Genomic DNA, 26873 nt, shown 5'->3' with positions numbered 1-26873 from the left:
CTTAAATTCCTTCGAAACCTTTTTTATATTGGACTTAGCGCTAATAGTGGATTTAACTTGGCTAAATTTTGACCAAAATTTAATTAGGATGTACAAAAATCTACCCAATAAATGAACAGTAATTTTAGCCTAAGATTTATTCACTGGCTAGCCCTTTGAGTTGGCTAAATATTATTTTCACCATAAAAAATTTTCTTTCCGTTGTCTATTGTTCATAACGTGCAAAAATACTATAGAAAAAATATATCCCTTGTGAATATATGATTGTTAGAAAAATATATCAATTGAAAAAATATGACCGTTGTAAAAAAAAAAACCATTAGAAAATTATATCAGTTAGGAATAATATGAATGTTAGAAAATTAATGTGTACTTTTTTAATAACGAATAATATTCAAATTAAAATTAGAATTAAAATAAATGAAAATGTCAAAATTAATATTTTAATAGCATAATGATAGATTTAGAGAGTTTGTTATTTGATGTTATTAGATATCAAAATCATCTCAACACATCTCATTTCATCTCAATTTTCACAAATTTTGATATAAAATATAATAAATAATTTAATTTTTTCAAATTTTAAAATAATAATAATAATATTAAAAAAAATATTCTAATATTATTTTATTTAAATTTAAATTTTTATCTCATCTAATCTCATTATTCCAACCCCACCTAATCTGGCCAAACTAATGCTCTTATATCCAAATGTTACAACACCAGGAGAAAAAAAAAAAAAATCCTGATTTTCTGTCTCTCTCTCTGTGACTGAATTTTCTTGAGAAAAAGTAAAAGAAAAGGCTGACCAAAACAGTTTGAGTTGGGAATAGAGAGCCTGAAAGAATGACTACACCTTCCCTTTGAGACTGTTGTCGCCTCTAACCACGACCGCCACTTCTTTATCTTCCCCTTCTTCTTCACCGGATTTTTCGTGCAAATTCCTGAAAACCCTATACTCTGCAAGCCCCAGTTTCAGTCTCCACTCTCCCTCTTCTCCTTCATGCTTGTCGTTTCTTCGTTCTCACCACAGATGTATTCGAAAACACGGACATTCTCTTTCCAGACCACCGGTATCTCTCTCTCTCTCTCTCTCTCTCTGTAGGCCAATTTAAGAGTGGGATTTCGTAGTTATTTTGGACGCATAAGTTTGTAAATTTTGTAGCTTTGACGAGTTTATTATCCTTAGCTTTTGTTTTGATTGCATAGGCTGTAACTCTGTTCATTCATTGCATTCTGTTCTCTCTCTCTCTCTCTCTCTCTTCCATCTGAAATCAACTTTTTATCTGCTAATTTATAATGAGGATATTAAAAATTGGGTTTTGTTTTTCTGAGCGATTGAAGGTTCACAATATTTATGCGCTCTGCCTTTAATATGTATGGAGTTAAGGTAATGAAACAGGTATTGGTTTTATATGTTCGACTGGCTGTTTATTGCGACTTGTTTAATCGTTCTTGGTTTGAAGTTAGGATATCCGTTGTTGTGATCTTTTTGCATTTTACGTTCATATTGAGGAATTCCTATCTCATAAAACTCATTGATAGTTACTATACACATGTTCTTGGACTTCTTCCCTTAAAAAAAATAAAAATAAAAAATAGTACTTTTAGTTTTAGATATGTTGTTGAGTGTCCTAGAGTATGCCTCATTAATAAAATTAAAATTTCGATATTTAGGTAGGAGAGAGAATCACAAAGATGAGAGTGGTGGGTTTGTTTACTCAAGGCATGATGGACTGAGTTATTAAAAAGATGATTTTTTGGGGGGTGGGGATGGGAGACTAGAAAAGCATTGTGCACTAAACTATTTTTCGGCAGATTAATAAATCATCATCATAATCATTATCATTATTATCTTCATCATGATCATAACTTGTTCAATCAAGGACAACCCAAGATGGTAGATTTACTGTCCTGGTGAAACTTACCAAGTCATGGGCCTTAATGTATCTGCATTTATGGCACAGTTGAGAATTCTTTACATCTGGAATGTGAATACCTATAAGTGTTCTTTCACTATGTGAACTCTATCCAAACAGTTGGAGATGTAATTATGTCTTTATTAAAATGCACAATAACTTACAGGGATGAATCAGGCTCCCCTTTAAACTTTCTTGGTCTTGAAATGATCAGTTTGATAGATGGAAAGTGCACTGTAAGCCTATCACTCCACTATCAACGTGAATCAAAGTTCATGTTGGCTTTAACCTGTATGATTATCACTCTTATGGGCAGTAGGTTTTCACTAATCATTTACTATCAGGGACTCTGTTTTATGTACTGGTATAGTGGCTTTGTGGACACATGAGAAGAGATCAGGACATGGATAATTGGAAATGTGAAGAGGAGAATGTGATCCGCATGTTTGGTTCAGATGAGGAGGCTGGCAATCAAGTTCCAACACAAGCTCAATCTATTGTAGAAGGATCGGGGGCAGTTATGCTATCAGAGTTTAAACCTGTTCCAGATGTAGACTATTTACAGGCATGTAATTATTGCGTTTGAAAATGTTTCTTCAGTTAACAAATTCTGTTATTTGTTTTCGGTCAATTTTTTGGGGTAGGGGGTTATTCAAAATGATTAGATGACTTTGATGGAATGATTTCGAAATGATTACAAGTGGAGGCTTGCTTTTGCATGAATCTTTATAAAAACTTTCAAATTGGCCTAGTTTATCTCCCCATAATCTGGCATTGACATTTTCCCAGGTAAACAAGTATTTTGGCAGGTTTATGCACCATTTGAACAATTGATCCTGCTTCCCCCACCCCTACCCCCGTGGGGGTGCAATAAAGAAGGGGACACTTTAGGTGGCGAATGAGATGTGTACAGGGGTAGGAATGTGACCCAAGGAATATAGATTGCCTCTTTTTTGGACACTTTTTTTGGAGAGAGAGAGAGAGGAAAAAAAAAGGGTGCACGCACTACTTGTGTCCATGTGTGTTTGGTTTAGGGCTCCTTACCTGCTGGCTGCTTCTCAACCTCATACCTTATGCGGTTCATTCTCCAAACCAACTCTCTCTCTCTCTCTCTCTCATGTGCATAATCAAATGGAAACTTTGAGTTTGACCCCATCTAGGTGACAGGTGTTGAGAATGAGAATCCTAAAAATTCCAGCACTTATCCAACCATCCTGCCCCTACCCAATTATTTATTAAGTTACTAACCACACCTAGTTTTCTCCTTTGTGCTGATTTTACAGTACCTAGAATTTGTTCTCAAAATTTGAGTTCTTTGATCATTCTTTTTTTTCCCCAATTTGTGCAGGAGTTATTGGCCATTCAACAGCAAGGGCCAAGATTTATTGGCTTTTTTGGGACACGGAATATGGGGTTCATGCATCAAGAACTTATCGAGATTCTTAGCTATGCTATGGTTATAACTGTAAGCCCTGATTTGTATGTTGAGTTGAGTTAAGATAAGTTGAGTTTTTTATGAATAGTAGTGAGTTGAGGTGGTATAGTGAGTTTTATGGGGCCCACCTAAGATGAGTTTAGATGTGTAGATGATTTTAGACGTATTTATAGAAAGTTGAAAAAGGTTGTGAGTCCCACGTGTAAAGAGGTGTTGAGTTGAAAAAAGTTGTGGATCCCACGTGTAAAGAAATTTTAAGTTAAGATGAGTTTAGTGATTTGAGAGTTGAGTGTTTGGATGTTAGACTCAGCTTAAAATTAGATTGAACCGAGTTAATCTCATTTCAGTCCAAGTTCCAAATGGAGCCTAAGATGCTGTAGTTTGAACCCAGTGTATCCTGTGTGTGGCTTTGTGGGTACCCACCGAGCATATCAGATGTTTGTATACTGTATGTTACTTTTTTGCTGCATCACTCTTGCTATTTCTGATTTGCCCCACAACTTGCAGAAAAATCACATTTATACTTCTGGAGCATCTGGAACTAATGCAGCCGTCATCAGAGGTGCTTTAAGAGCCGAGAAACCAGAGCTGCTTACGGTGATTTTGCCTCAAAGTTTGGAAAAGCAATCTCCTGAGAGCCAGGAATTATTGTCAAAAGTAAGGGTTTGGTTATATATATGCATCATGTTCATCCTTCATCTATTGCAAACAAATCATTTAACCATTAACTTTTGCATGGTTTTTAAACAAACCATCAGATAAACAAAATACAAATTGTCTCTTAATTACTTGGCATTGTTTCTTACCTGATGTGTTTGATCAATATTTATCATAATTTCTGAAAGTGAATTTCTTCGATAATTTATATTTTTCCAGCAATACCTATGAAAAAATGATCAAATTCTAGATTTGTTGCATTATCAATTCTAGCCTAAAAAATGTAGTACACCACAAAAAACTAAACAATGAACATCCCTACTTGGGGATTGTTAATGCTGACAATAAATACCGTAATATAGAGTGTGACTGTTTGACTTGAAATTTTGTTAACAACTGCAGAAATTTTTTGTCAATCAGGTACTATGGTCTTGACTTGAATGTTTCTAAACAATTCTTAGATAGTTTAGTTAAAATTGAGAGGAAAAAATGGACACTGATGTGATAACTTTTTGTGGCATTTGTTGTACTTGGGCTACGCCTATTTTCTTGTATCAATAAAATTTTGTTTTACCTATAAAAAAAAAAAAGAATTGGTGATATTTGCAGGTGAAGAATGTGATAGAGATGCCTCACAATGATCATCTACCTCTGATAGAAGCCAGCAGGTTTGTAATAGCTCTGTTCTTTCTTTCTTTTTTTTCTTTTTTTCTTTTTGCTCCCACTATTAATATTATAATCAAGAAAGAAATGAATGAATCTGAACTTATTGACGGCCTCTTATATTGGTTGGTGCTATTTTTATTCTTCCCGTGTAACCTGCCAAAGTTGCATGTTGTAAGATATCAGTTGGGGAAAACCTGAGAGCTGGGTTTCACATAAATGGGCAAGCTCTGTGCAGCATTGCTCAAGCTCTGAGTTTCACAGGACTTTATAGCTTTTTCTTTTTATATTTATATTTATATATATATATAAGTAGAAATTTATAGCTGCTTTTATGGTGAAACTGCAGGCTGTGCAATATGGATATCATTTCACGTGTACAACAAGTCATTTGCTTTGCATTCCATGATAGCAGGCTGCTTATGGAAACATGTCAAGAGGCCAAAAATATGCGGAAGATTGTGACTCTTTTCTACTTGGACTAAAGAGCAAATTCATGTTCATTTTGTCTCTACATTTTGTTTGTGCGAGAGAAGTAGGCTTCTTTATTATGGGTTTTTCTTTGTAAATCGCAACAGTAAGGGGACAAAACCTCCCAGCTTTTCTTCCTATGGAAAGAGGTTATTTCCTGCTGGTTTTATCATTAATAGGAAAGAAACTATTACAGATGTACCAATCCAAATGAATGCTAATAATGCATGCTGCGTACATGCAAATATATTTGATTTGTTCAGATTCTTGAGTGGTCTGAATTGCCAATGCCATGCATACAGATCGAATAAGCCTAGAACATTAAATTATTATGGCAGTAAAAGAAAACATAAATATTATGGTATTGTAAGTTGATCCATCCTTAGCACCATCATGAAATGATGAACATGTTTCTGGTTAGTAGTTGGGTAGTTGGGTACTACTTTGTACAAACAAGTTAGTTGATCACTTTTAAGTGGGCTTCATGGTTACTTCTCTCTCTCTCTCTCTCTCTCTCTCTCTCTCTCTCTCTATAGAATTATTCATTTGCTTTCTGCTTTGAGAATTTAGAGCATGTAAGGTGAAAGAACGGTGCTACAGTCACCGAAATTGTGTCCGGAATAGACTCACTGGATAGTACATTTCAATTTTTCATTCTCTTTTCTTTTTTTTCATGTATTTTTTTTAATCATCATAAATATTTTTAAAAAATTCTAAACATCATTAAAAAATACTTTCTTAATCACTAAGTAAAAAAAATAAAAATAAAAACTCATTCGAGATACTATTTGGGTCCCGAATTCAGGACCCAAAGCATTTCTGTAAGCTGATATGATTTGAGTGGTTTGGATTTAGAGATAAGTTGAGATGGTTTGTGAATAGTAGAATAAAAGTTGAATTATTTATTATATTTTAGGTTGGAATTTGAAAAAGTTGTTTTAAGTTTTGAAAAAATTGAATTGTTTATTATATTTTGTGTGAAAATTTAAAAAATTATAATGATGAAATGAGATGAGTTGAGATGAATTGAAATAAATTTTGAATACAAACGAGAATTTTTACTAGAAAGTAAGAAGCTGAATTGGGAGTATAAAGAAGATTATAACTTGAATTGAATTGAATTCAGATTTATTTTATAATAAAATAATTTTATAATTAATATATTATATTATATTAAGTTGCGTTGATTTAAAAAATATATATAATCCTTTTTTTTATAAAATAATTATTTTTTTCCAAAATTAAATATAAAAAAGTGCAGAGAAAAATATGAGGGGGGGACTCGGGAGGGTACGTTCAAATAACGGTGAAATGAAATGGACTCTCAGACGAAGCTGCCAACCGAAACATTCTGGAATGAAATGTTCCTGTCCGTAAAGCCCCCATAACGCCTCGCCTTACTTCCCGCTCTTCTGTGCAACTCTCCCCCTCTCTCGGATCTCTCTTTAGACTCTTTCTCTCCCCATCTCTCTGTCTCCCTTTCTCTTCCACCTCTGCAACTATCTTGTTCTTCACATTCTCTCTCTCTCTCTCTCTCTCTCTCTCATTTTCTTTCTTTCTTTCTTTCTTTCTGGGTTATGGTGAATCCATTCTTCTTTTGAAGCTTGTGTTTTAAGATTGAGTAAATATGGATGATAAACACAATAACAGGCTTATTGAAGACGACGAGAGGGAGGCCTTGGCTGGGTTAAGTGCTGTCCCGCCGCCCCGAAAGATCCAGTCTCATAGCCAACAACTCCGTGCCACCTCTTCTCATAAACGTCACGCCCATGTCCGCAAGCACAGCCTCGAAGAAGTTCAAATCCCCAAAAGCTTAGAGCACCGCCAGGGCCCCAACTATGACTCTTCCGAAGAGGACTTCTTCATTTACTCCTCCTCATCCACCACCACCACCACTTCTCCAACTGGTGAGAGGCCAGACCAGAACCTCTGCATGGAGGCTGCTCCAGATGACTACCGGCAGTTGCAACCATTACCGGAGTTCATCGGGAGCGGCGGCGCAAGTGGAATATTTAAGGTCCCGACTCGTGCACCGGTCCATCCTGGCCGCCCGCCATGCCTCGAGCCGAGGCCTCACCCGTTGAGAGAGACTCAGGTGGGCAAGTTCTTGAGAAACATCGCGTGCACGGAAACGCAGTTGTGGGCAGGGCAAGAGAGTGGAGTGAGAGTGTGGGAATTCGAGAACACGTATGGTCCCGGGTGCGGGCTTGGTGGGTTTGGTGGGAGGGTGAGGAGGGGTGATGAGGATGCGGCACCGTTTCATGAGTCTGTGAACACGTCCCCAACCCTGTGTTTGATAGTCGATAGTGGGAATAGGTTGATTTGGAGTGGGCATAAGGACGGGAAGATTAGGTCCTGGAAGATGGATCAGCCTTTGGATGATGTGCCATTCAAGGAAGGCCTTTCGTGGCAGGCGCACCGTGGTCCTGTTTTTTCAATGGTTTTGACATCTCACGGTGAGCTTCATTAACATCAGACGACATCTCTCTTTGGTTTTTTTTTTTTTTTTTTTTGAGGGAGCAGTGCAGTCAAAGTTTCCAACCATGATATGAAGTGCTGACATTATGATTTGAACGAAGTGTTCTCTGTTTTTTCGATCTAGTAGAGACTAGAGAGGATCTATGGATCATTGCCAATGGAGGCCATCTCCTCGCAAAATTTTAATGTTTCTTACTATGCTAGCAGGTTCACCTAGTTTTTTTGTTTGCTGATAGTTTGCACCTTTCCTTTTTCGTGGACAATCATGATAAGTGATCTCTATATGACATTATCATGCTGATGCTCCAGTGCTAATAGAGATTATAATTTATTAAAGAATGCTAAAATACGAAGTGGTCGTTGCGCTAATGCTTCTAATTATTCACCCTCGCAGTTTTTAATCATTCATGTTGCTTTTGATCCAGGTGATCTGTGGTCAGGTTCTGAAGGCGGTTTTATCAAGATCTGGCCATGGGAATCCCTTGAAAAATCTCTTTCTCTAAAACCAGAGGAAAAACATATGGCTGCTTTACTTACTGAGAGGTCATTTATTGACTTGAGAAGCCAAGTCACTGTTAATGGTGCCTGTAGTTTATCTTCTCAAGATGTAAAGTTTTTGTTATCCGATCATGTTAGAGCTAAAGTTTGGTGTGCTACTCTCCTATCCTTCTCGTTGTGGTATGTGCCTCTTTTACAGTAGCATGCTCATTGGATTCTTCATATCGCTATAATTATTTGAAAGTATAGAAATTTATACAGTAATTCTGTGCTTTTTTAAACCCTGTAAAATTTTCAGTGGGGTGATTGCATGGATAAAAAAAAGAAAGTGGAACTTCACTTTTTCAAAGTTTTGAATTGATCTTATGGGAAAAATATATCATTTCAAAATTATTTATTACTTGTCAAGAAATTCTTATGATATCACAAATTACATCCCAAGCATATCAAGAGTTGGTGTTACCTCAGGGATGCTCGTACAAGGGAGCTTCTAAAAGTATTTAATGTAGATGGTCAGACAGAGAATAGAGTTGACATGCCATCAGTGCAGCAAGATCAAATAGTAGAAGATGAGATGAAAATAAAATTTGTTTCCCCATCAAAAAAGGAGAAATCCCAGAGTAGTAGCTTTTTGCAACGGTCACGTAATGCTATAATGGGAGCTGCAGATGCTGTTCGTCGAGTTGCGAAGGGGACAGGGGCATTTGTAGAAGATGGTAAGAAAACAGAAGCACTAGTGCTAGCAGCTGATGGAATGATTTGGAGTGGGAGTACAAGTGGTTTACTTGTGCAGTGGGATGGGAATGGAAATCGACTGCAAGAATTTAATCACCACCCTTGTTCTGTCCAATGCTTTTGTACTTCCGGGACACAAATTTATGTAGGCTATGTGACAGGTGTTGTCCAAGTATTGGATCTTGAGGGAAATCTAATTGCAGGATGGGTTGCTCACAACGGTCCTGTGATAGACTTGGCAGTTGGAATTGATTATGTTTTCAGCTTGGCTACTCATGGTGGTATACGTGGATGGACCGTGACATCTCCAGGGCCTCTTGACAACATAATACGAACAGAATTGGCAGCAAAAGAGCTGAAATATACCAAACGAGATAATGTCAGAATCTTAGTTGGCACGTGGAATGTTGGTCAAGGAAGAGCCTCTCATGATTCACTTATGTCATGGTTGGGTTCTGTTGTATCCGATGTAGGCATCGTAGTTATAGGGTTGCAAGAAGTAGATATGGGTGCTGGTTTTCTTGCAATGTCTGCAGCGAAAGAAACTGTAAGATCCTGTTGACTTCATTGTGATTCCTGTGTGTATAATGTATACCAGAGGTATATATTCATTTCCTTGTTGCTAATCTTTCAAATGTAGGTAGGACTGGAAGGTAGTGCTGTAGGGCAATGGTGGTTGGACACGATTGGTAAGGCCTTAGATGAAGCAACGACTTTTGAGCGAATGGGTTCTAGGCAGCTAGCAGGCTTGCTTATTTCTCTTTGGTAAGTAATTACGATGCTAACATTTTGGATATTTAGGATGTAATTTCATGAGATTAGATTTGTATTTTAACTTCCCTTTTCTTTGACGAGGCATCCTCCTACCCAGCCCTCTGAATGTCCTTGGGGTTCTGTCCTGTACTGATTCCTTTCCTATATAATGACTTAATGCTGTTCAATTAGGGTGAAAAAGAATCTTAGACCATATGTCGGGGACTTTGATGTTGCAGCAGTTCCATGTGGCTTTGGTCGAGCAATTGGTAACAAGGTTTGTATGTATAACTTCATGTGTGCCATTCTATTTGGAATGAGGTCAAGGGTTTAGTTCAGAATGAGCTTGCGCGTTCTGTTTCAAAAAAGAAATGGCTGATTACATTTTTCTCCATGAATGACCATCCTATGCTTGCTTAGATTGATAAACTTTGACGTGGTGCAACTAAGTTCCCATTTTTAAGTTTCAGTGTCAATTATCTCTTCTATAAAATAGCACTATTAATGTGCTTTCAATTTAATAACATTGGCTTGGCTGCAATTGTCCAAACAGGGAGGTGTAGGTGTGAGAATCAGAGTATATGACCGGATAATGTGCTTTGTAAACTGCCACTTGGCCGCACATCTGGAAGCTGTCAATCGTCGCAATGCTGATTTTGATCACATATATCGAAATATGGTCTTCAGCCGGTCATCTAATCTGCTTAATAATGCATCTGGTATGCTTCCATACCTGTTTTTTAGTGCTCTCTTGTGTGCTCCATATATCTATTTTGGCAGCTTTATCCTTCTGGCTTACTGGTGGTCCTCACTGGTGCAGCTGGTGTTTCAACTGCTGCTCATATGCCTCGGAATACAAATGTATGCCGGTCTTCTAATTGACATTCTCTTGCCTTTTTATCACTTTTATTTTCACCTTCATTGTCTAACAGTAAAAAGGCTTTTGCTTTCGTAGATTGGGAGTGGCAACTCTGAAGAACCAAAGCCTGAGTTATCTCAAGCAGATGTGGTTGTATTTCTAGGGGACTTTAATTACCGCCTTTTTGGTATATCTTATGATGAGGCAAGGGACTTTGTGTCGCAAAGATGCTTTGATTGGCTCAGAGAAAAGGATCAGCTGAGGGAAGAGATGAAAGCTGGGAGAGTTTTCCAGGGAATGCGAGAGGCACTCATAAGATTCCCTCCAACATACAAGTTTGAGAGGCACCAAGCAGGTTTAGCAGGTACGAAGTAGAAAGAATTTTGTGAGTTTCTGCATCAATTATACGTGGTACTTGGTTTGAGGATTGGATACATGAGCCTAGGCTTTTTTTTCAGATGCAAAATTTGAAATAGATCAGTACTCTGTCTAGATATCATTGGAGTAGTGCTGATTGACATTGCTTTGAATGGACTTTTCCGGTCTTCTTGGGTTTTCATGAAGTATTAATTTTTAACCGGCACTGTGTTCCTTACAGGATATGATTCCGGTGAGAAGAAGCGCATTCCTGCCTGGTGTGACCGGGTAATATACCGTGACAATCGGTCGGCTTCAGTGTCTGATTGCAGTTTAGAGTGCCCTGTGGTCTCATCAATTTTACAGTATGTTCTCTGGTTGGATTGCTTGCTTTTATCTTTTTGGTCTGTTTGTAGTAACACTTGACTTTTTGGCAGGTATGAAGCATGCATGGATGTGACCGACAGTGATCACAAACCTGTCCGGTGTAAATTCAATGTTAGAATTGCTCATTCTGATAGATCTGTAAAGAGACAGGAGTTTGGGAAAATTTTCAGATCTAATGAGAAAATCAAGTCTATTCTTGAAGAATTAAGTTATGTTCCTGAAACCATTGTGAGCACCAACAGCATAGTCCTTCAACACCATGATTCCTCCATTTTGCGAATCACCAACAAATGTGTCAAGGATACGGCTACATACAAAATCATTTGTGAAGGTCAGACGAATTTCAAGGAGGATGGAGAAGAACCTGATTGTCACCCAAGAGGTGGCTTTGGCTTTCCTCGATGGCTTGAGGTATTGTGTTAATGCCTTTTGGCCGGATAGAAATTTCACTGCATTCCAGAAAATTTAGCTGCCAAGTTAAATAAAACCCCAGATTGTTAATCGTCAAAGGCCTTACAACACCCCCCCCAAAAAAAAAAAAGAATAATTTTACATACAAGTGTATAAACGTCGTGTATTCACTTTGAAAAAGAGTGAGGTCTACTATTAAAAAATTAATTTTTTTATATAGATCTCTTATTTTATTCACTTTTTTAAAATCGATTACACGGCGGTTGCATAATTCACAATTACAAATATCTTTTCTAAAAAAAATACAATTCATAGGACTGTACCTTGCAGCAAAAAGTATGTTCTGGACTCCATTCGTGATTGCATTCTTGATTTATAAATGGCATAGGAGACATTTATCAATGTATGACACGGCTGAAGAATTTCTACAGTAAAAATAACTCGTGCCAATAAAAATGGGCATCTTACATAAAGTTGTAAGATGACCAAAAGTTTCAAGGAAGAATTAGGTGAAGGAGGCTTTGGTACTGTATTTAAAGGAATGCTCCGAAGTGGCCAACTTGTAGCTGTAAAGATGTTAAGTAAATCCAATGCTAATGGACAGGATTTTATCAACAAGGTTGCAACAATTGGAAGGATTCACCATGTTAATGTAGTGTTTACTTTCTATCTTCTTCCCAGACCCTGATGCTGTCATTAGATATTTATCTGCATGCATATACTCACTTGTGACACATCTTGTAAAATATGCATCAATGGAAGAATGGTTAGGATAAGGTACATGTTTTCATATTAACCTTTTGATCTTAAAAGATTTGCATGTATTTTTTATATCTGCTATTTCTTTCTTGTACCCCTCTTTAAGTAAATATGGCTTATACGATTCAACACCATTGATCATTGTCACAAGTGGTTTTGTTCCTTCCCTCTGATTAGTGTTTGTTCTTGTATCATGTTTGGATTAGGTAACCCCAGCAGCTGGCGTAATTAGACCTGAAGAATTTGTGGAGGTCTCAATAAATCACAGAGATGTCCTTACCCTAGAAGAGTTTGTTGATGGCATCCCACAAAACTGGTGGAGTGAAGACACCAGAGACAAGGAAGTGATCTTGGTCGTAAAAGTTCGTGGCAGTTGCTCAACCCAAACACACAGTCACCGAATCCTGGTTCGTCACTGCTACTCAGGCCAGACAATCCGTATTGACTCGAAGTCCAACATTTCTAGAAAGAATCAAGTTCCAGTTCAACGGCCTGAATTCCGGCAACAACCAAGCACTTTCTCTAATGTGGTTGACGACTTTTAAAATTTAAAAAACCTATGAAGCCAGAAACAAAGAGAAATAGTATACTGCAGATACATATGCATCACCTGGGAGAAGTGCTTGGAGCAGAAAAATTGATGTAAATACTTCTTTTGGAGCCTGCTTGCCAGATACAATCATCTTAGAACAAGTTCGATTGTTGACCATTATCCATTTTATTCTATTACTTGACTTCAAGCTTTTAAGCCAAAGCTCATGTAACTTTGGACAAATGATCCATTCGGAAATGTGTAAAGCAAAATGTATAAGCAACAATTCAGAGCTGTTTAGTTTCTTACAAGTACTAATATGTTCTCCAAACCTCCACGGATGCCAATGCTCTTTGTAGAAACAGGTACAGAAAATACTTGGGAGCCATTGAGCCAAAGCCAATTAGTTGTGTTACATTTTCGCTAATGAACCGGATTAATAATTTCGCTATTTCGTTCAGGAATAGAAGTCCATATTTTCACAAGAAATCAGCCAAATTTGGAAGAGAGGAGCAAATAAACATCATAAGCCACATGCACATAAATAGATTATGTATAAACTCAAAAGCAGATTGAGTAGACATTAGTTGTTCGTACCTCAGGCTGCTATTTAGCTTCTTACATATTCTATCCGGATCTCTAAGATACACTTTGATTGCTTATCTAAAATCAAGGCACTGTCAATGCCGTAGAGGACCCATCAGGAGAAGGAAATATGAAGTTTTCATGTGAAGGTGCAAAGCAAGCACGAAATAACAAGTTGAACAGCCTCAATACCTTCTCCCCTGGGTTTGCTGATGCCAGGTACTTGTTTGGTTCCATATCTTCGTATACACTAGGGAGCCCTCTGCTCGGGCTCCTACAATAATAAGATTCATATGATTGGTTACTATACCAGGAAGAACAGTTGATTGTGTTAAGATATAAATCCAGGAATATTAGCCCACCCAATCCTTCCAACTTCTGCTATATTTCTCCTCCAATGACCTCAGAGTGCGTACATCCTCTTATATTCACTGTTCAGAATCTCAGGTTCTGATGCCATAGAGAAGGAACGAGATCGGCTCTCAGCTTTCCTTATGTTCCTCAATTTTTTCTCCTCCATTCTATGTAAGATAACACAATAGCACATAGAGCCAATGGTCGTGAGCATGATTGTACAACCTATTACTGTAGCACACACAGCAAGCCATCGGCCGTGTGAGCCAACTACTACAAATGTCAGAGAAATGAAGGCAGCTGAAATGAAGAGACAAGCCAACCACATTAGCTTGTTAATCACAAATACAAGCTGCCTCTTCGCCTTTGGTTCTATCACAACCACAGATGTCTGGACTACAACAACAGCCAGGGAGATAAATAATGCCAGGCTATCAAACACAAAGAAGAGTAGGAAAGCCGCTTTTTTGGCTATATGGGCTTGTCCAAGTGAGGCATCCTTTGTTTTCACCTCAATATACTGGCCAGGTACAGTAAAGATGGCTGCAAAAGCAACAGTAGCTATGAGAACGGCAACAACAGTTGCAGAGTTTATAGCATTGTTAAGACCGCTAATGTGAAGCTTTTTTAGCCTCTTTGCAATTTTTTGGACCCTGACGCCAGTTTGATGGGTCTGTTGAAGTTGTGATTGGACATCGTGCTTGATGTCACTGACAGTCTGCTTAAGTTGCTTTGCTGTACTTGGAGGTTTTCCTTGGTCCTTAGAATTGGTGGCTCCTGCTTCCCTTAAAATGGAGACAAGTTCTTCTGCAGTTTCATATTTTTCAGCAATGTCAAGTGGAGTCTCTCCAGCCTTGTTCATTGCATTGATCTTAATACCGTCAACTGATAACAAACAACGTACATTCTGCAATGACATGAAGCCAAATTTCCATACTGTGAAAAGCTGAATGAAGTTGGAACATAAAACTAAAAATTTATAAGTTAAAGAAGACGAATAGGAGTGTAGGATATTCATCATCTGGTCAGACAGCTTTCCTTTTGTTAAAATCCTAGTCATAGGGGACCCCATATGTTTCATCCTTCGTCAATTTACTAGTATTTTGTAATATTCTCCCATCCTCAAATCATTTAAATTTTATAATCTGCTGACCAAAAAATTCTACTATTATAAAGCAAACTCCCAAACATAAGAAATGCAATGTTCATGAACATGTTATGTACTTACCACACATGCACACACCCGTGCAGTGGGTGTGAAGTACCAAAAAACATATTGTCTTTGATTGACAAAATTGCAGGTTTAATAACTTATCATTACTAAAGACAAAAGGAGCATGGACCACTCAACAAGTATCTCAATCACAGTGACGATGAGTTTCAAAATGATCGACTTCATATTGTTGGCTGAATGACCATATCAAAATATTGCTGGCTCAACTTGAGCATTAGATTAGAACAGTCAGCCAAAAATTTAATATCCCAACTCCTGTGTCCTCCAGGAATTAGCAATAAACCCCAATGCCAATCTAATTAATTTGACAACGAGCTTTCCAGATTTGAAAACAAAGTTCCCAATCCTTGAAATATGGATAATGCTACATTAAGCAATTGATTTTAGCATCTAAGCTTGATATTGGTTTGTTATATGCATAGTAAGTTGATAAATTCACTTGAAACTATCAACTGGCTTGATAGTCTCCTTCTATAAATAGGGGAATAGATCTGGTACTCCAATGTCAAAGAACCAGGAAAAAAGGTCTAGCATTTTACATAATTCTACCATCTTGCTTATGGAATGGAACATTTCCCAGAGCAATGGGACTTACATAGAAAGCCAAACCATAAATTATTTGCAAAAAGGAGAAAATACAAAGGGAAAAGTATTAGCATGGATATTCAATGGAGACGGAAGCCAAATCTTATTCTAATATCATCTACCTAAAATAACTGTTGGAAAAGAATAGAAGGACAAAGGAAAAGAAAATAAGGTTCCATCTTGTTCGCCAGAACATGTTTTGACTTCATTTGAGCTCAGATATCACAGGCACAAGAATTCTTCCCCTGACAAGTGACACAAACCTAGTTTTGCATTTGTGGAACTGTCAACCAATTGATATGATTATTTGTAAGTAATAGAGAATATTCACCTTATGGAATTATATAAAATCAGAAAAAGAAAACATTTCAAAGAGAGAGAAATGAAGAAGCACCTGAACACGGCCCTTATTTGTGGCAATATGCAACGCTGTGTTTCCCTTATTATCCTCCAAACTCAAAACTGATGGGTCAGGCTTTATCAATTCCAGCACAATCTCCTCATTTTGCCCTTTCACGGCCATGTGCAAGGCAGTTTGGCCTTTCTTATCAGTCCTAAAACCGGTACTTGGATCTTTGTTTAGTAGAGATTTCACAACCTCCAAGCGTCCCATCCTGGCTGCAGAATGAAGTACGGTCTTACCATTATTCCTAGCTATCTTGACAAGGTTGGAGTCTGTTTCCAAGAGAAGGTTGACTATCTCAATGTGCCCCTGAGCAGCAGCTGTGTGTAAGGCAGTTGAATTGGAGTGATCGGTAGTCATGGCCAAGTTGGGGAATATGTCCAGAAGTTCCTTCAACACATCTAAAAGATTTTATTTTTCCCTTGGTCAGAATAGAGAGAAATTTTTCAAAGAAGTAATAGCCTATAACAATTGCCCATTTTCTAACGCAATATCCACTTATCTAGTTAAGTATTAAATATTATAGTCTTATTGACTACAGGAAGAAATAAATAAGGAAAGATGGCAATGCGCATCCAAGCATGCAAACTTGCACACCATTATTCTATGAACACACGCACACAGGCCTTTCACCAAGCTATATATCAATCCTAAGCCATATCAGATTCCAAAAAATAAAAAATGAGAAGGTACATAAATGAAGAATATGTAGTTTAGTCCGTTTAGAACATGAGGATGCTGACACCTCAATTACCAGGTATGCCATATCATCCATTTTATATTTTCCAGCACCCTTTTTACCTTAAGCGTACATGATAATGACTAAAGGAAGTCTCAGTGTTTTCATTGCATCAAAGATAAGCATACTAAAGACAATCAAGGGTATGATTTTTCCCCTGAGAATGCAATCAATTAAGTGCTACAAGAAATAAAAGGATTGACTACCCTTTAAAAGTCATGTAAATCAAGCAAATAAAGAAAACTTTAGAATGAGGAGGGAAGATCAACACAGACTGTTTACTTTGGTGGAAAATGAAAGTTCTGATGCTTTCGGGTCAGGCTACGAAGAATTTGAATAACACGGAATTAATAAAATAAGAATGATCCATGGAAGATGGTCCCAACATGTCTCTGGTGATGCATTTGGAGGGACAGGAATGCAAGAAGTTTTGAAGATCAAGAACGATCAATGGATGAGCTTAGAAACTTATTTTTCAATACTACACTACATTGGTCAATTGTAATTGATTTTCATGGCATGACCTTCCATGAATTCCTTGTATCACTAAACTGGCACACTTGGCATTGCTCTTGTACATGTCCCGTATACTTGGGCTCTTGCCTACACTTTTGATCAATAATCAAAAGATAAATAAAATAAGAAGCGCCAACAAAGTTCCAAAAAAATAATCGTGAGAAACCTGAAGAAAGCCAATTTCATTCACACATGAATGTAGAGTTGGAAAACCATGTCAGTTGTACATGATTGATACCTCGCTGTCATAACGGTTAGGCCATTATGTAACAGCCTCATGTTTCATATTTTATACTTCATGAAACATAAAGGTGAGGCTTATGTATCGAATTTTTCTTATCTAAATCAACAGAGTTTTAGTCGCCAAATTACTTACAACACTGAACGGATCAAAAACAGGCAATCGGATCATATTCTTACCAAGATGACCCTGCTTTGTGGCAACATGGAATGGATCATAGCCGTTCCTTGCAGTGATAGATGCAGTTTGCAGGTCCAAATGTTTCAACATCTCACCAGCAACCGAGGCATGCCCATTCTCGGCCGCAACATAAAGGGGAGTCTCCCCCTCCTGGTTCTGCTTTGCCAACAAATCCTTTGCCTCGTTACCATCACAATTCAGAAGAATCTCTCTCACTCTACCTAAGTTCCCCGCCCGAGCCGCCAAATGAAGGGGCGAATCGCCTCTTTTTCCCGGTGAGTCCCTGCTCTTCTTCCTCTCACCATTTATGAAACTCAGCTGCTTCTCCATCACTATCCGAAAGCTCTTCTGTTTTTCCATAAATCCCCGAAAGCTTTTCTGTTTCTCCATAACCCCTCTAAAACTCAGCTGTTTTTCCATTGCCCCCCGAGAATGAGCCTGCTTTTCATCTACCCCGCGAAAACTCTGTTGTTTCTCCATTGTAAGGCCCTTAAAGCTGCTCTGCTTCTCCATGATCATACGCAAATGTTCACTGAACTTACGGCAAATCCGACATAAATAAATATTCTTGTATGTGGCAACCTATTTCTCCAGGATCAGAAAAAAAGTTCCACAGAAATCTCGATGTCTTAACACAACTTGAGCAGATGCATCAACAAAAATGCTTATTTTATAGTTGGAATTCCAGTTTACATATTCAGGAAAGAAATACCTATCCAAACTGAACGCAGCCCGTGTTAGAAATCAAAACTTTTATTCTTCAGAAGCTGAAAACAAAAGAAACAGAAACTCAGAAACTAGACTACAGCTCCAACGGTCGCAAAAACTAGAATCAATGTTCTGTACCTTGATTTTGAGCTCTACAACAAGATTTTTTATGTGCAAAAAAATCCCAGTTCACACTTCCACAGAATCTGCAAACCCAATAACTGATTTCCACAAAGTGAGAACGCATTCAGCAGATCAGGAGCTCAGAACCTGAGATTTTCTGAGACCCAGAAAGTTAAACTGAGAGAACATCAGTATTAGACCAAGCCCATGTTTGATATCAGTTCATAGATATTAGATACTTCGCCAACTTACCAATTCTCCGGCAATTGCTACACCAGTGTGCCAAGAAAAAAAGAAAAACAAAAAATCCGCAACAGTGTTTAATCTGTTTTAATAAAGCTACTTTATCAAAACTGGCTAAAGATAAAATATAAAATATAAAAATAATTCTTTTTCTCCATTTAATTTTATCGTACCATATCAACTTGAAATTTTAAAAGAGAATAAAACCAAAAACATTGAAATTACCGAGGTGGTCTCCTATTATTAATTATCACGAAAAAGGTTAAAATGTTGGGGCTTCCCAAATGGGGGGAACTGCTCTCGCCACCTAGAAGTGTTTTAAAAAAGTTTAGAAATGTAAAATGTATTTTTTTATTTTGTGTGTTTATTTTAAACACTTTTTAAATCATTTTAAATATATTTTTTTAAAAAGTACAAATTTATTAAAAAATCATTTCATTAATTATTAAATAAAAAAATTCAAATCGGTAGAAACTCTCGAAAAATATCTCCATAGCTCAAGCATTTTCTTTTCAAATTTAATTCAAGTTTGTGACATCTTTGAGTTCTTTAAGATCCCGTTTAAATGTTGAGTTAAGTTGAATTGAGATGAGATGAGTTGAATTTTTTTTATCAATAATATTGAATTAAAATGGTATAGTGAATTTTATGAGATTTATCTAAGATGAATTTAGATGTGTTGAAATATTAAGATTAGTTTATATATTTATAAAAAATTAAAAAAGATTGTGGGTTCAACGTGTAAAAAGATGCTAAATTAAAAAAAATTATAAATCTCAAGTATAAATAGATTTTAAATTGAAATGAATTTAATAATTGAAGAATTAGTTATTTAAATGTTATATTCAATTAAAATTAAATTAAACTAAATTAATCACAATAGAGTCTAAATTTCAAAGGATGCCTAATTCGATGAAAATATAGACTATAGAGTGTGAGATAAAATGACCGGCTTGGAGAAACGTATTATAGTTTCTTTTCCATACAAAAAATAAAGTTGTGGGTATGGGGTGGCACTGAAATTATTCGGCCGCCATTGTCTTCTACTTCACAGCAGAGGCGAGTGGCTCCCACACACCACTCAACGCCAAGACAACAAAAGTAGGATAAGAGTCAGGACATGATGGAATCACGATTCACGATTAATCTCTATCTCCACCGCCCATCCCGGCTTTGAGATCAGTTTCTGTGGACCTCTCTCTCTCTTTCTTATTTATTTCCTATAATAATTAATTCATTAATTGAAAAGTAAAACAAAAATAAATAAAAATAGAACTATGAATTCTCTAATATATCGTATTTTGAATAATCTTTTATATTTAAGTAATTGGTGAATATAGTCCCTCGTAATGTATAACATTGAAGATAATTAAATTAAAAATAAATAATTCTATACAATTAAAAATTCCTTATCTTATACCTCAAAAATAAATTATGTTTTTCGTTTTAAAGTTTATCATTATTAATCAAAACAATAGATGTTTTATAAATAAAAAATTCTTCACATCAGTTACTATTCATCACTCCACACTTTACATTCTATGAAAACACTCTCATATTCTATAAAAAAACACCCACCTTTAATAAAATTATAAGTATGGAGTGTGAAAATAAACAATGACTAATACATAATATTCATATTTATTTATATATATATATATAAATATATATGTGTGTGTAATTTTTCATTTATGTAATTGGTTTGTAAAGTCACTTGGAAGGGATTGCATCAATCAATTTCTAATTAAATAAAACATTATAATTTACACAAGTGTTCTTTTCTAAAATCCTCAGTGATCTAGGATTTTTCTACCACGTCGAATCTAGTTGGAATGGGAGCTCGTGAGCTTTTGACATGAAGAAAGAAATGTGAATGAAGAGAAGAAAGTTATGACCGTAAAATTATTATATTATATTTTTAATATTCTTTTTATATATAGATTGGACTCTCTCTCAAGTCTCAATAAATAAGTCTAATATATAAAATAGTGTGCAGAATCAGAACTCAACCGCATATCAATTGTGATTTTTGTACTTTGAATTGACCAAATTTATTACAAATTAGCGGCTGAAAAATGAGAAATGATAATTATAGTCATGAATGTGTAAGTACGGTATAATTATTTTGAAAAATATAAATAAATATCAGATTCACGTGAAAAAAATATTTTTTTAATAGTAGATTATACTCTTTTTCAAAACGACTGCACGATACTTACACATTCTATAATAATATGTAGCATTATTCTTGAAAATATACCTCTATTATCCAAAAAAATGGATATTATTAATAAGAGTAGTACTATACACAATACTCTCATCTTATTTTGATCATATTAAATAGTATATGGCATATTTATCATTATTAAATGATAAAAAAATATGTAATAAAGAATAATATTATATATGACATTCACGTTTAAAGAGAAACCATGAGTCTTACGTGGACGGTATTGTCCTTTGTCGCAAGAGATTTTTGAAGGGTTGAATCATCGTAGTTTTTAATACCAATAAAAGAATATATATATTATATACTAGCAGTGAATTTACGTGCGATGCACGTTTGCCCTGTATTAGATTATTCTAAAATATAAACATCTAGTGTAGAAGAAAAGAATTTAATGATAAGGTCTATGAAGATAATATAATTAATTGTTTAAGCAAACTATGATTGTTTAAGGTCTTTAATAAATGATTTAAACAAACTATATGTTTAAGCAAGTCTGGAAAGTGAATATTATATAATTGTTTCTTTCGTTACTGAAAATAGAGTCTAAAACGACTAAATATTACATAATTGTTTCTTTCGTTACTGAAAGTAAAGTCTGAAACTGCTAAATATTACATAATTGTTTCTTTCGTAACTGAAAGTAAAGTTTGCTGGTTATGGATTCAAAGTGGTGTGCTCTCGTCATTTACAGCATTTATGTAGAGAACATTGAAGTTTTTGTGACGTTGTTTTTTGAGTTGATCTAAATCTGCACCCAATTGTATGATCCATTTTTTGGTTGAACATAATTTTGCAATATTTTGGATATACGGTAAATGTTCATGTATGGTGAATAAATATAATGTAAAAGATATTTTTGATAACTTCCTATTTGAATATCTAAGATTAAATGTTTTTAAAATACAAATTGGAATATGAATAAGTTGGTTACCTCTCCTGTATGTTCCATTAGTTCGATTGTTGTGCAACCTAGAGCTTCTTTTGCAATTTGACCGAACATGACAGCCCCCAATCGTCCATTACCATCGTCAACGTCGATGTAAGCTCGACAGCTATATAAACAAACTATATTTTTTAGTCTGAATGATTAAGCAATAATTTAAATATAACATAAAATTGATTAAAGAAACATTTACGACGTAAAATATGAATATAACATATATACCGTGGTTGTGCATTGCTCATGTATTTGCAATGATAACATTGAAATTTTTCATTTTGTTCATATCCAGTCCCCTTCTTATACTCAATGCAGGACATGTAGAAGAATATTTGATGGAGATCAACCACACAAATAGTTGCGTTAATCCAAAATTTTGCTTTCTGCATTAATTTTGGAACAGATATATGTTTTTAATGGTTGTAAATAGTATGTAGTCTTAAGATAAGGTTGTATTTATTTTGAAAAGGCATGTGTAAAATTTTTAGAAGGCAATATATATAAAGAAAAAAAAGTTTAAGAAGACCGTAGAAATGTACCGTCATTGGTTGTAGTGATTTAAGAAAACCAGCAAGATCATCAAGCTTAATTATGTCTTTCATGTTAACATTTGATGTCGATGCTGATGCTGATGCCGTTGTATGATGTAGATTTTTTTCGACGATTTCTTCAAGTAGTGCATGATTAAGCATCGTCCTAAATATTTTTAGAATAATTTAAAATGAATGAGAGAAATCATGGAGGAAAAGATATAAAAGAAAAAACAATTTTAGAGCTAGTTGATGAATATATATTTTGTGTATATATTTTAGAAATTTGTAATATAATATAGAATATTTAAGTTTTTATAGTAGGTACAGATTATTTATATATATAATAAAGTAAGAAAGAATTACCATTGACATAATGGAGTTGCAGCAGGGATGACAGGATTTAAGGTAAATACACTTGTTGGTTGAGATGAAAGAGAAATACCTATATTATAAAGAAAAGAAATTTGTTAGTAGATAATAACATTCTATTTTTAATAAATGTTGATATTATAAGTTGTGTAATATACCATTGTATGAACCGACTTTTAAACGTGTTGCGAGTAGAGTTGGCTTAGCTTCAATAATATCAAAGATTGTTCGGCATTCACCATCCACAAATCGACTCCACATAGTTAACCATATAGGCATTAGGCTGTAAAATTTAGGAGAAAGTATTTAAAAGTGTAGTATGATAAAATAATATTGAAAACAAGGTAGTTAAAGAATTTATTAATATCACATATATAGTTGAGAAATATTCTTTACCTCTGGTCGATAACATATATTTCTTGAATTTTTGTTGGCCCATGTATTGAGGTAATTTCTCTAGGAGGTTTCATGTATATTGCGATTGCCAGAATAGCTGTCCAATTATGTTGAATTTTTTTTTTGTGAAAACTGAATAAGAGTATCAAGAAGTACGTTAAATATATTGATGTGATATTTACCTATTTCAGTTCCAGTGTCTTTGTAGTCATGCAGATTGGTGAATGGGATAATATCATATTCTGGTGGTTGTAATTCCACTTCGTCATCTGGAATGTTTTCGATGATTGTTCTTGAATTTAAGATCCACTGGTATTCATGTGTTTCAATTCTATGCTTGGGATCTAAAGGCTTAACATAAGCATTACTGATGTGGTAAGACAGGAATATGTATAACATGTCATTACGTAGGTCTATATCTTTGCCGAAAATTGTTGCTTGTAGTCGGTTACCCTGCATAATATTGTATAAATGAATAGTTATTTGCATTCAATTGATTAGAAAATAGTATTTATTAAATATATATATAAGATTTAATTTGAGAATATAGTTAGAATAAATCTATGTTGTAAGGGGAAAACATATATATTTTGAATATATCATGTGAAAGAATACAATGTAAATATTAAGTATGTTTTTGCAAGTATGATATTGATATCAATGTGTTACCTCAGGGTCTATCAATGTCAGATTTTGATATTTTGTTGGTGAATGTTGTGCAGTACGTTTGGGTGATTTGTCTGACACAATCATCTTGATGCTCCAATTTCTTGTACTTGGAGTAATGTTTTTTATTGATGTATAGACAGTCTGCATGTTGAAACCTACTTATGAATTAAGAGAAAGAAATATTAGTCCAAACAATTGAATATAAATAAAACAATTTTAATAAAAGAATAATAAGAAGTTGTGAAAATTACATAGTGGAAAAACAAATTGTATTTAATTGAGAGGTATATATTGAAATTCGATTACTCACAGAAGTTTATGATGGATATGCTAGTGTTAGTAATTCTCTATAAACAATATTATTTGTTTCAGCTTCTTCACAATCATGAGTTGATACTGGTCTTATAAGAACTTTTACTGAAGCAGAAGTTTTGGCTCTTGACAATGCTACATATAGTTGGCCATGACAAAATACAGGTTGAGGCAAGTATACACAAACAAAATCTAATGTCTGCCCTTGTGCTTTATTTATTGTCATCGCAAAACTTAATCTGATAGGAAATTGCGTTCTTTTAAATGGAAAACCACTATTATCGTCTGCATTTGGCAATAAAGGAATCCTTGGTATGAAAACTCTTTTTCCGGTGTGGTGACCAACTGCAATTTCAGCATCAATGATATTTCGTTCAAAGTTGCGACAAATAAGACGTGTTCCATTGCATAAACCTTTTGAAGGATTGACATTTCTGAGTAACATGATAGGACAATTTTTTTTTAGTAACAATTCATGGGGTGGAAGTCCATTTGGTGTTAATGTGTTTAAGAAATCCTCCATGATGCCTTGTTCTGATGTATCAATCGTTTCATCGAAGCTATAGTATTGTGTAACTGTACCAGAAAATTTTTGAATAAGTATTGTATTTATCTCATCGACGGAGTTGTTCTTTGGTGTCAATATTGCTCGATTTGTCATTTCGGATAAATTTTCTGAATAACTGCCAATATCCTGGAAGACCGCATCGATCAGATCATCTAAAGACTCCACATCATTTTTGTAAGGAATGAGCATTTCATTGGGAATTTTGATCTTATTCTCAATTGTGATTGGTGTTGTTCCATTTCCGACCTGAAGTAAATAATTTGAGAAGTTTGGATCGAATCTTGCTCACATATTTTCACTCAACCTAATCTTAGTTAAAGTGGACCACAAATATGACGATGCTAAACTGGCATTAACTTCTTCTTGTCTTGTGCCTTTATGAATCACAGGTAAGACTTGACGAAAATCTCCACCGAATACGATAATTTTTCCACCAAATGGTAATCTTGAATCAGTTATGTCTCATAACATTTTATCCAATGCTTGCATACATTCTTTTCTAGACATAGGTGCTTCATCCCATATGATTAACTTTGCAAGACGTAACAATTTGGCAAGAGCACCTTGTTTGCTTACACAACAAGTACTATTTTTGTCAAGATCTAATGGAATTTTGAAGCGTGAATGTGCTGTTCGACCCCTAGGTAAAATAGATGCAGCAATACCAGACGATGCAGTTGCAAGAGTAATTAAGTTTCTTGATCTCACTGTAGCAAGAAGTGCTTTATATAAGAATGTTTTCCCTGTTCCACCAGGACCATCAATGAAGAATGCAGCAGATTCATTTAGAAGGACTTTCTGTAAAATTGATTCATATGCATGTTGTTGTTCAGGATTAAGACTCATCAAAGCCATAAGATCTTCTTCTGGTATCAAAACTGCAAATTCATCATTTATTTCCCTAGATTCAGTTTCATTCTGATCAAAAGAAACATCATGTTCTATTAAATGGAACATGTTTATGTCTTTTCCCATCAATTCAAGTGTAGAAGAGATGCTTCGTAAGACTTTTGTCCTAATATCTGCTGATGTTGCAACACTTGTTTGGAAATCACTTGACATATCTTGTTCAAATATTCCCAAAGTTCTCTAGGATTTGTTGGGTTACAATATACTAAAATTGTTGCAAATAACCGTCTTAAACTGTGTGGTATTTGGTATAAGGAAGCCTCTTGCATACAATCTTGCAAACTGGTATCTCTTTGTAACAAACCATGTAATGTAGCTGCTTCACGAAAGGTTGGTGCAGTGACATTGCCAACTGTTTTGATGTGGTCAAATGATAAAGGGCCTCTTATATGATTTAACAATATCCGTAAGTAATACCTTTCACCTTCGAATGGACTTGCTGTAACAATGCGGCCTATAACAGTTTTCTTCTTTCTTTGAGTCCATATTTTGTGTTGTTGGTTCCAAACAAAAGCTTCAGGAAATTCTTTGTACAGTAGTCTTCGTGCATTTTCATTAGCTTGATTTGTTGAAAAGAATTCAGTCAACATTGATTTTGCTGTAAAATCAGATCTCAGAACATTGTTAAGGTCGTTATGTGCATGAAAAGCTACCAGATGTTGATCTTCAAGATGTAGATGTAAACTGTAAACTGATGGATACATTTCATTAAGAATAAAGCCATATATTCTCCACATGGCTTCTGGTGGAGCAATCCATCTAGCTGATTGAAATTGTTGGATTTCATCTATATCTTGGATGTTTTGTTTAGGAATCAAGTTGAAAGCAACACGATCATGACATTTATAAATGTACTTATAAAGGTATTTGACTGCTTTGATTGTTGAGCAAATTTCTACATTCAAGTGACAATCAAATTTTACGAGGAGATATGGATTATGTGGAACAACCCAACGGTTATCTAAATTTTTACCTCTGACTTTGACAGTTTTTCCATTATCACAACGTCTGTACTGTGGGAAACAATCGATTCCAACAATTGTGTTAGATGCAAAGCCTTTTGGAAAGTGGTTTTTACAACTGCCATTTGTTTTCATACACACATTGTTCGGATTTAGTACT

At 35.3% G+C, this 26873-nt stretch overlaps 3 protein-coding genes and 1 long non-coding RNA gene across 7 annotated transcripts; 2 read left to right on the top strand and 2 right to left on the bottom strand.

Annotated features, from left to right (window-relative positions):
* Nucleotides 1-940: 940 nt before the first annotated feature.
* LOC121247806 lies at nucleotides 941-5406 on the top strand. Its single transcript, XM_041146258.1, has 6 exons — nucleotides 941-1073; nucleotides 2290-2484; nucleotides 3268-3384; nucleotides 3862-4011; nucleotides 4621-4679; nucleotides 5024-5406. Exons 2-6 carry the CDS (start codon nucleotides 2305-2307, stop codon nucleotides 5157-5159), a joined length of 642 nt encoding a protein of 213 aa, XP_041002192.1. The 5' UTR covers nucleotides 941-1073; nucleotides 2290-2304; the 3' UTR covers nucleotides 5160-5406.
* Nucleotides 5407-6429: 1023 nt separating this feature from the next.
* Nucleotides 6430-13779, top strand: LOC121247803 (type I inositol polyphosphate 5-phosphatase 12-like). 3 transcript variants are annotated; one of them, XM_041146254.1, is made up of 11 exons: nucleotides 6430-7601; nucleotides 8049-8301; nucleotides 8590-9403; nucleotides 9497-9621; nucleotides 9802-9886; nucleotides 10163-10328; nucleotides 10430-10470; nucleotides 10565-10832; nucleotides 11067-11190; nucleotides 11263-11623; nucleotides 12305-12523. In XM_041146254.1, the coding sequence occupies exons 1-11, from the start codon at nucleotides 6773-6775 to the stop codon at nucleotides 12353-12355; spliced, it is 3117 nt and encodes a 1038-aa protein (XP_041002188.1). In that variant the 5' UTR covers nucleotides 6430-6772; the 3' UTR covers nucleotides 12356-12523. The 3 variants fall into 3 exon arrangements, with proteins under 3 accessions (XP_041002188.1, XP_041002187.1, XP_041002189.1); XM_041146253.1 differs by lacking the exon at nucleotides 12305-12523 and adding an exon at nucleotides 12589-13779 and having other exon boundaries at nucleotides 6734-7601; XM_041146255.1 differs by lacking the exons at nucleotides 6430-7601; nucleotides 12305-12523 and adding exons at nucleotides 7752-7830; nucleotides 12589-13779.
* On the bottom strand, nucleotides 11372-12800 carry LOC121247807. Its single transcript, XR_005937291.1, has 3 exons — nucleotides 12663-12800; nucleotides 11947-12331; nucleotides 11372-11661 (listed from the first exon to the last, which is right to left on the bottom strand). It is a non-coding gene; the product is annotated as an uncharacterized LOC121247807 (long non-coding RNA).
* On the bottom strand, nucleotides 13450-19122 carry LOC121247804 (ankyrin repeat-containing protein At5g02620-like). Of its 2 annotated transcripts, none has more exons than XM_041146257.1 (5): nucleotides 18835-19122; nucleotides 18598-18729; nucleotides 17751-18518; nucleotides 16067-16476; nucleotides 13450-14760 (listed from the first exon to the last, which is right to left on the bottom strand). In XM_041146257.1, exons 3-5 carry the CDS (start codon nucleotides 18268-18270, stop codon nucleotides 13903-13905), a joined length of 1788 nt encoding a protein of 595 aa, XP_041002191.1. In that variant the 5' UTR covers nucleotides 18271-18518; nucleotides 18598-18729; nucleotides 18835-19122; the 3' UTR covers nucleotides 13450-13902. The 2 variants fall into 2 exon arrangements, with proteins under 2 accessions (XP_041002191.1, XP_041002190.1); XM_041146256.1 differs by having other exon boundaries at nucleotides 17751-18472.
* Nucleotides 19123-26873: the final 7751 nt, after the last annotated feature.

The sequence above is a fragment of the Juglans microcarpa x Juglans regia genome, chromosome 1S (genome assembly GCF_004785595.1).
Source record: "Juglans microcarpa x Juglans regia isolate MS1-56 chromosome 1S, Jm3101_v1.0, whole genome shotgun sequence".
NCBI classification, from domain to species: domain Eukaryota; kingdom Viridiplantae; phylum Streptophyta; class Magnoliopsida; order Fagales; family Juglandaceae; genus Juglans; species Juglans microcarpa x Juglans regia.
Note: the sequence above shows the minus strand (reverse complement) of the source record. Positions and strands in the feature narration are given on the sequence as shown.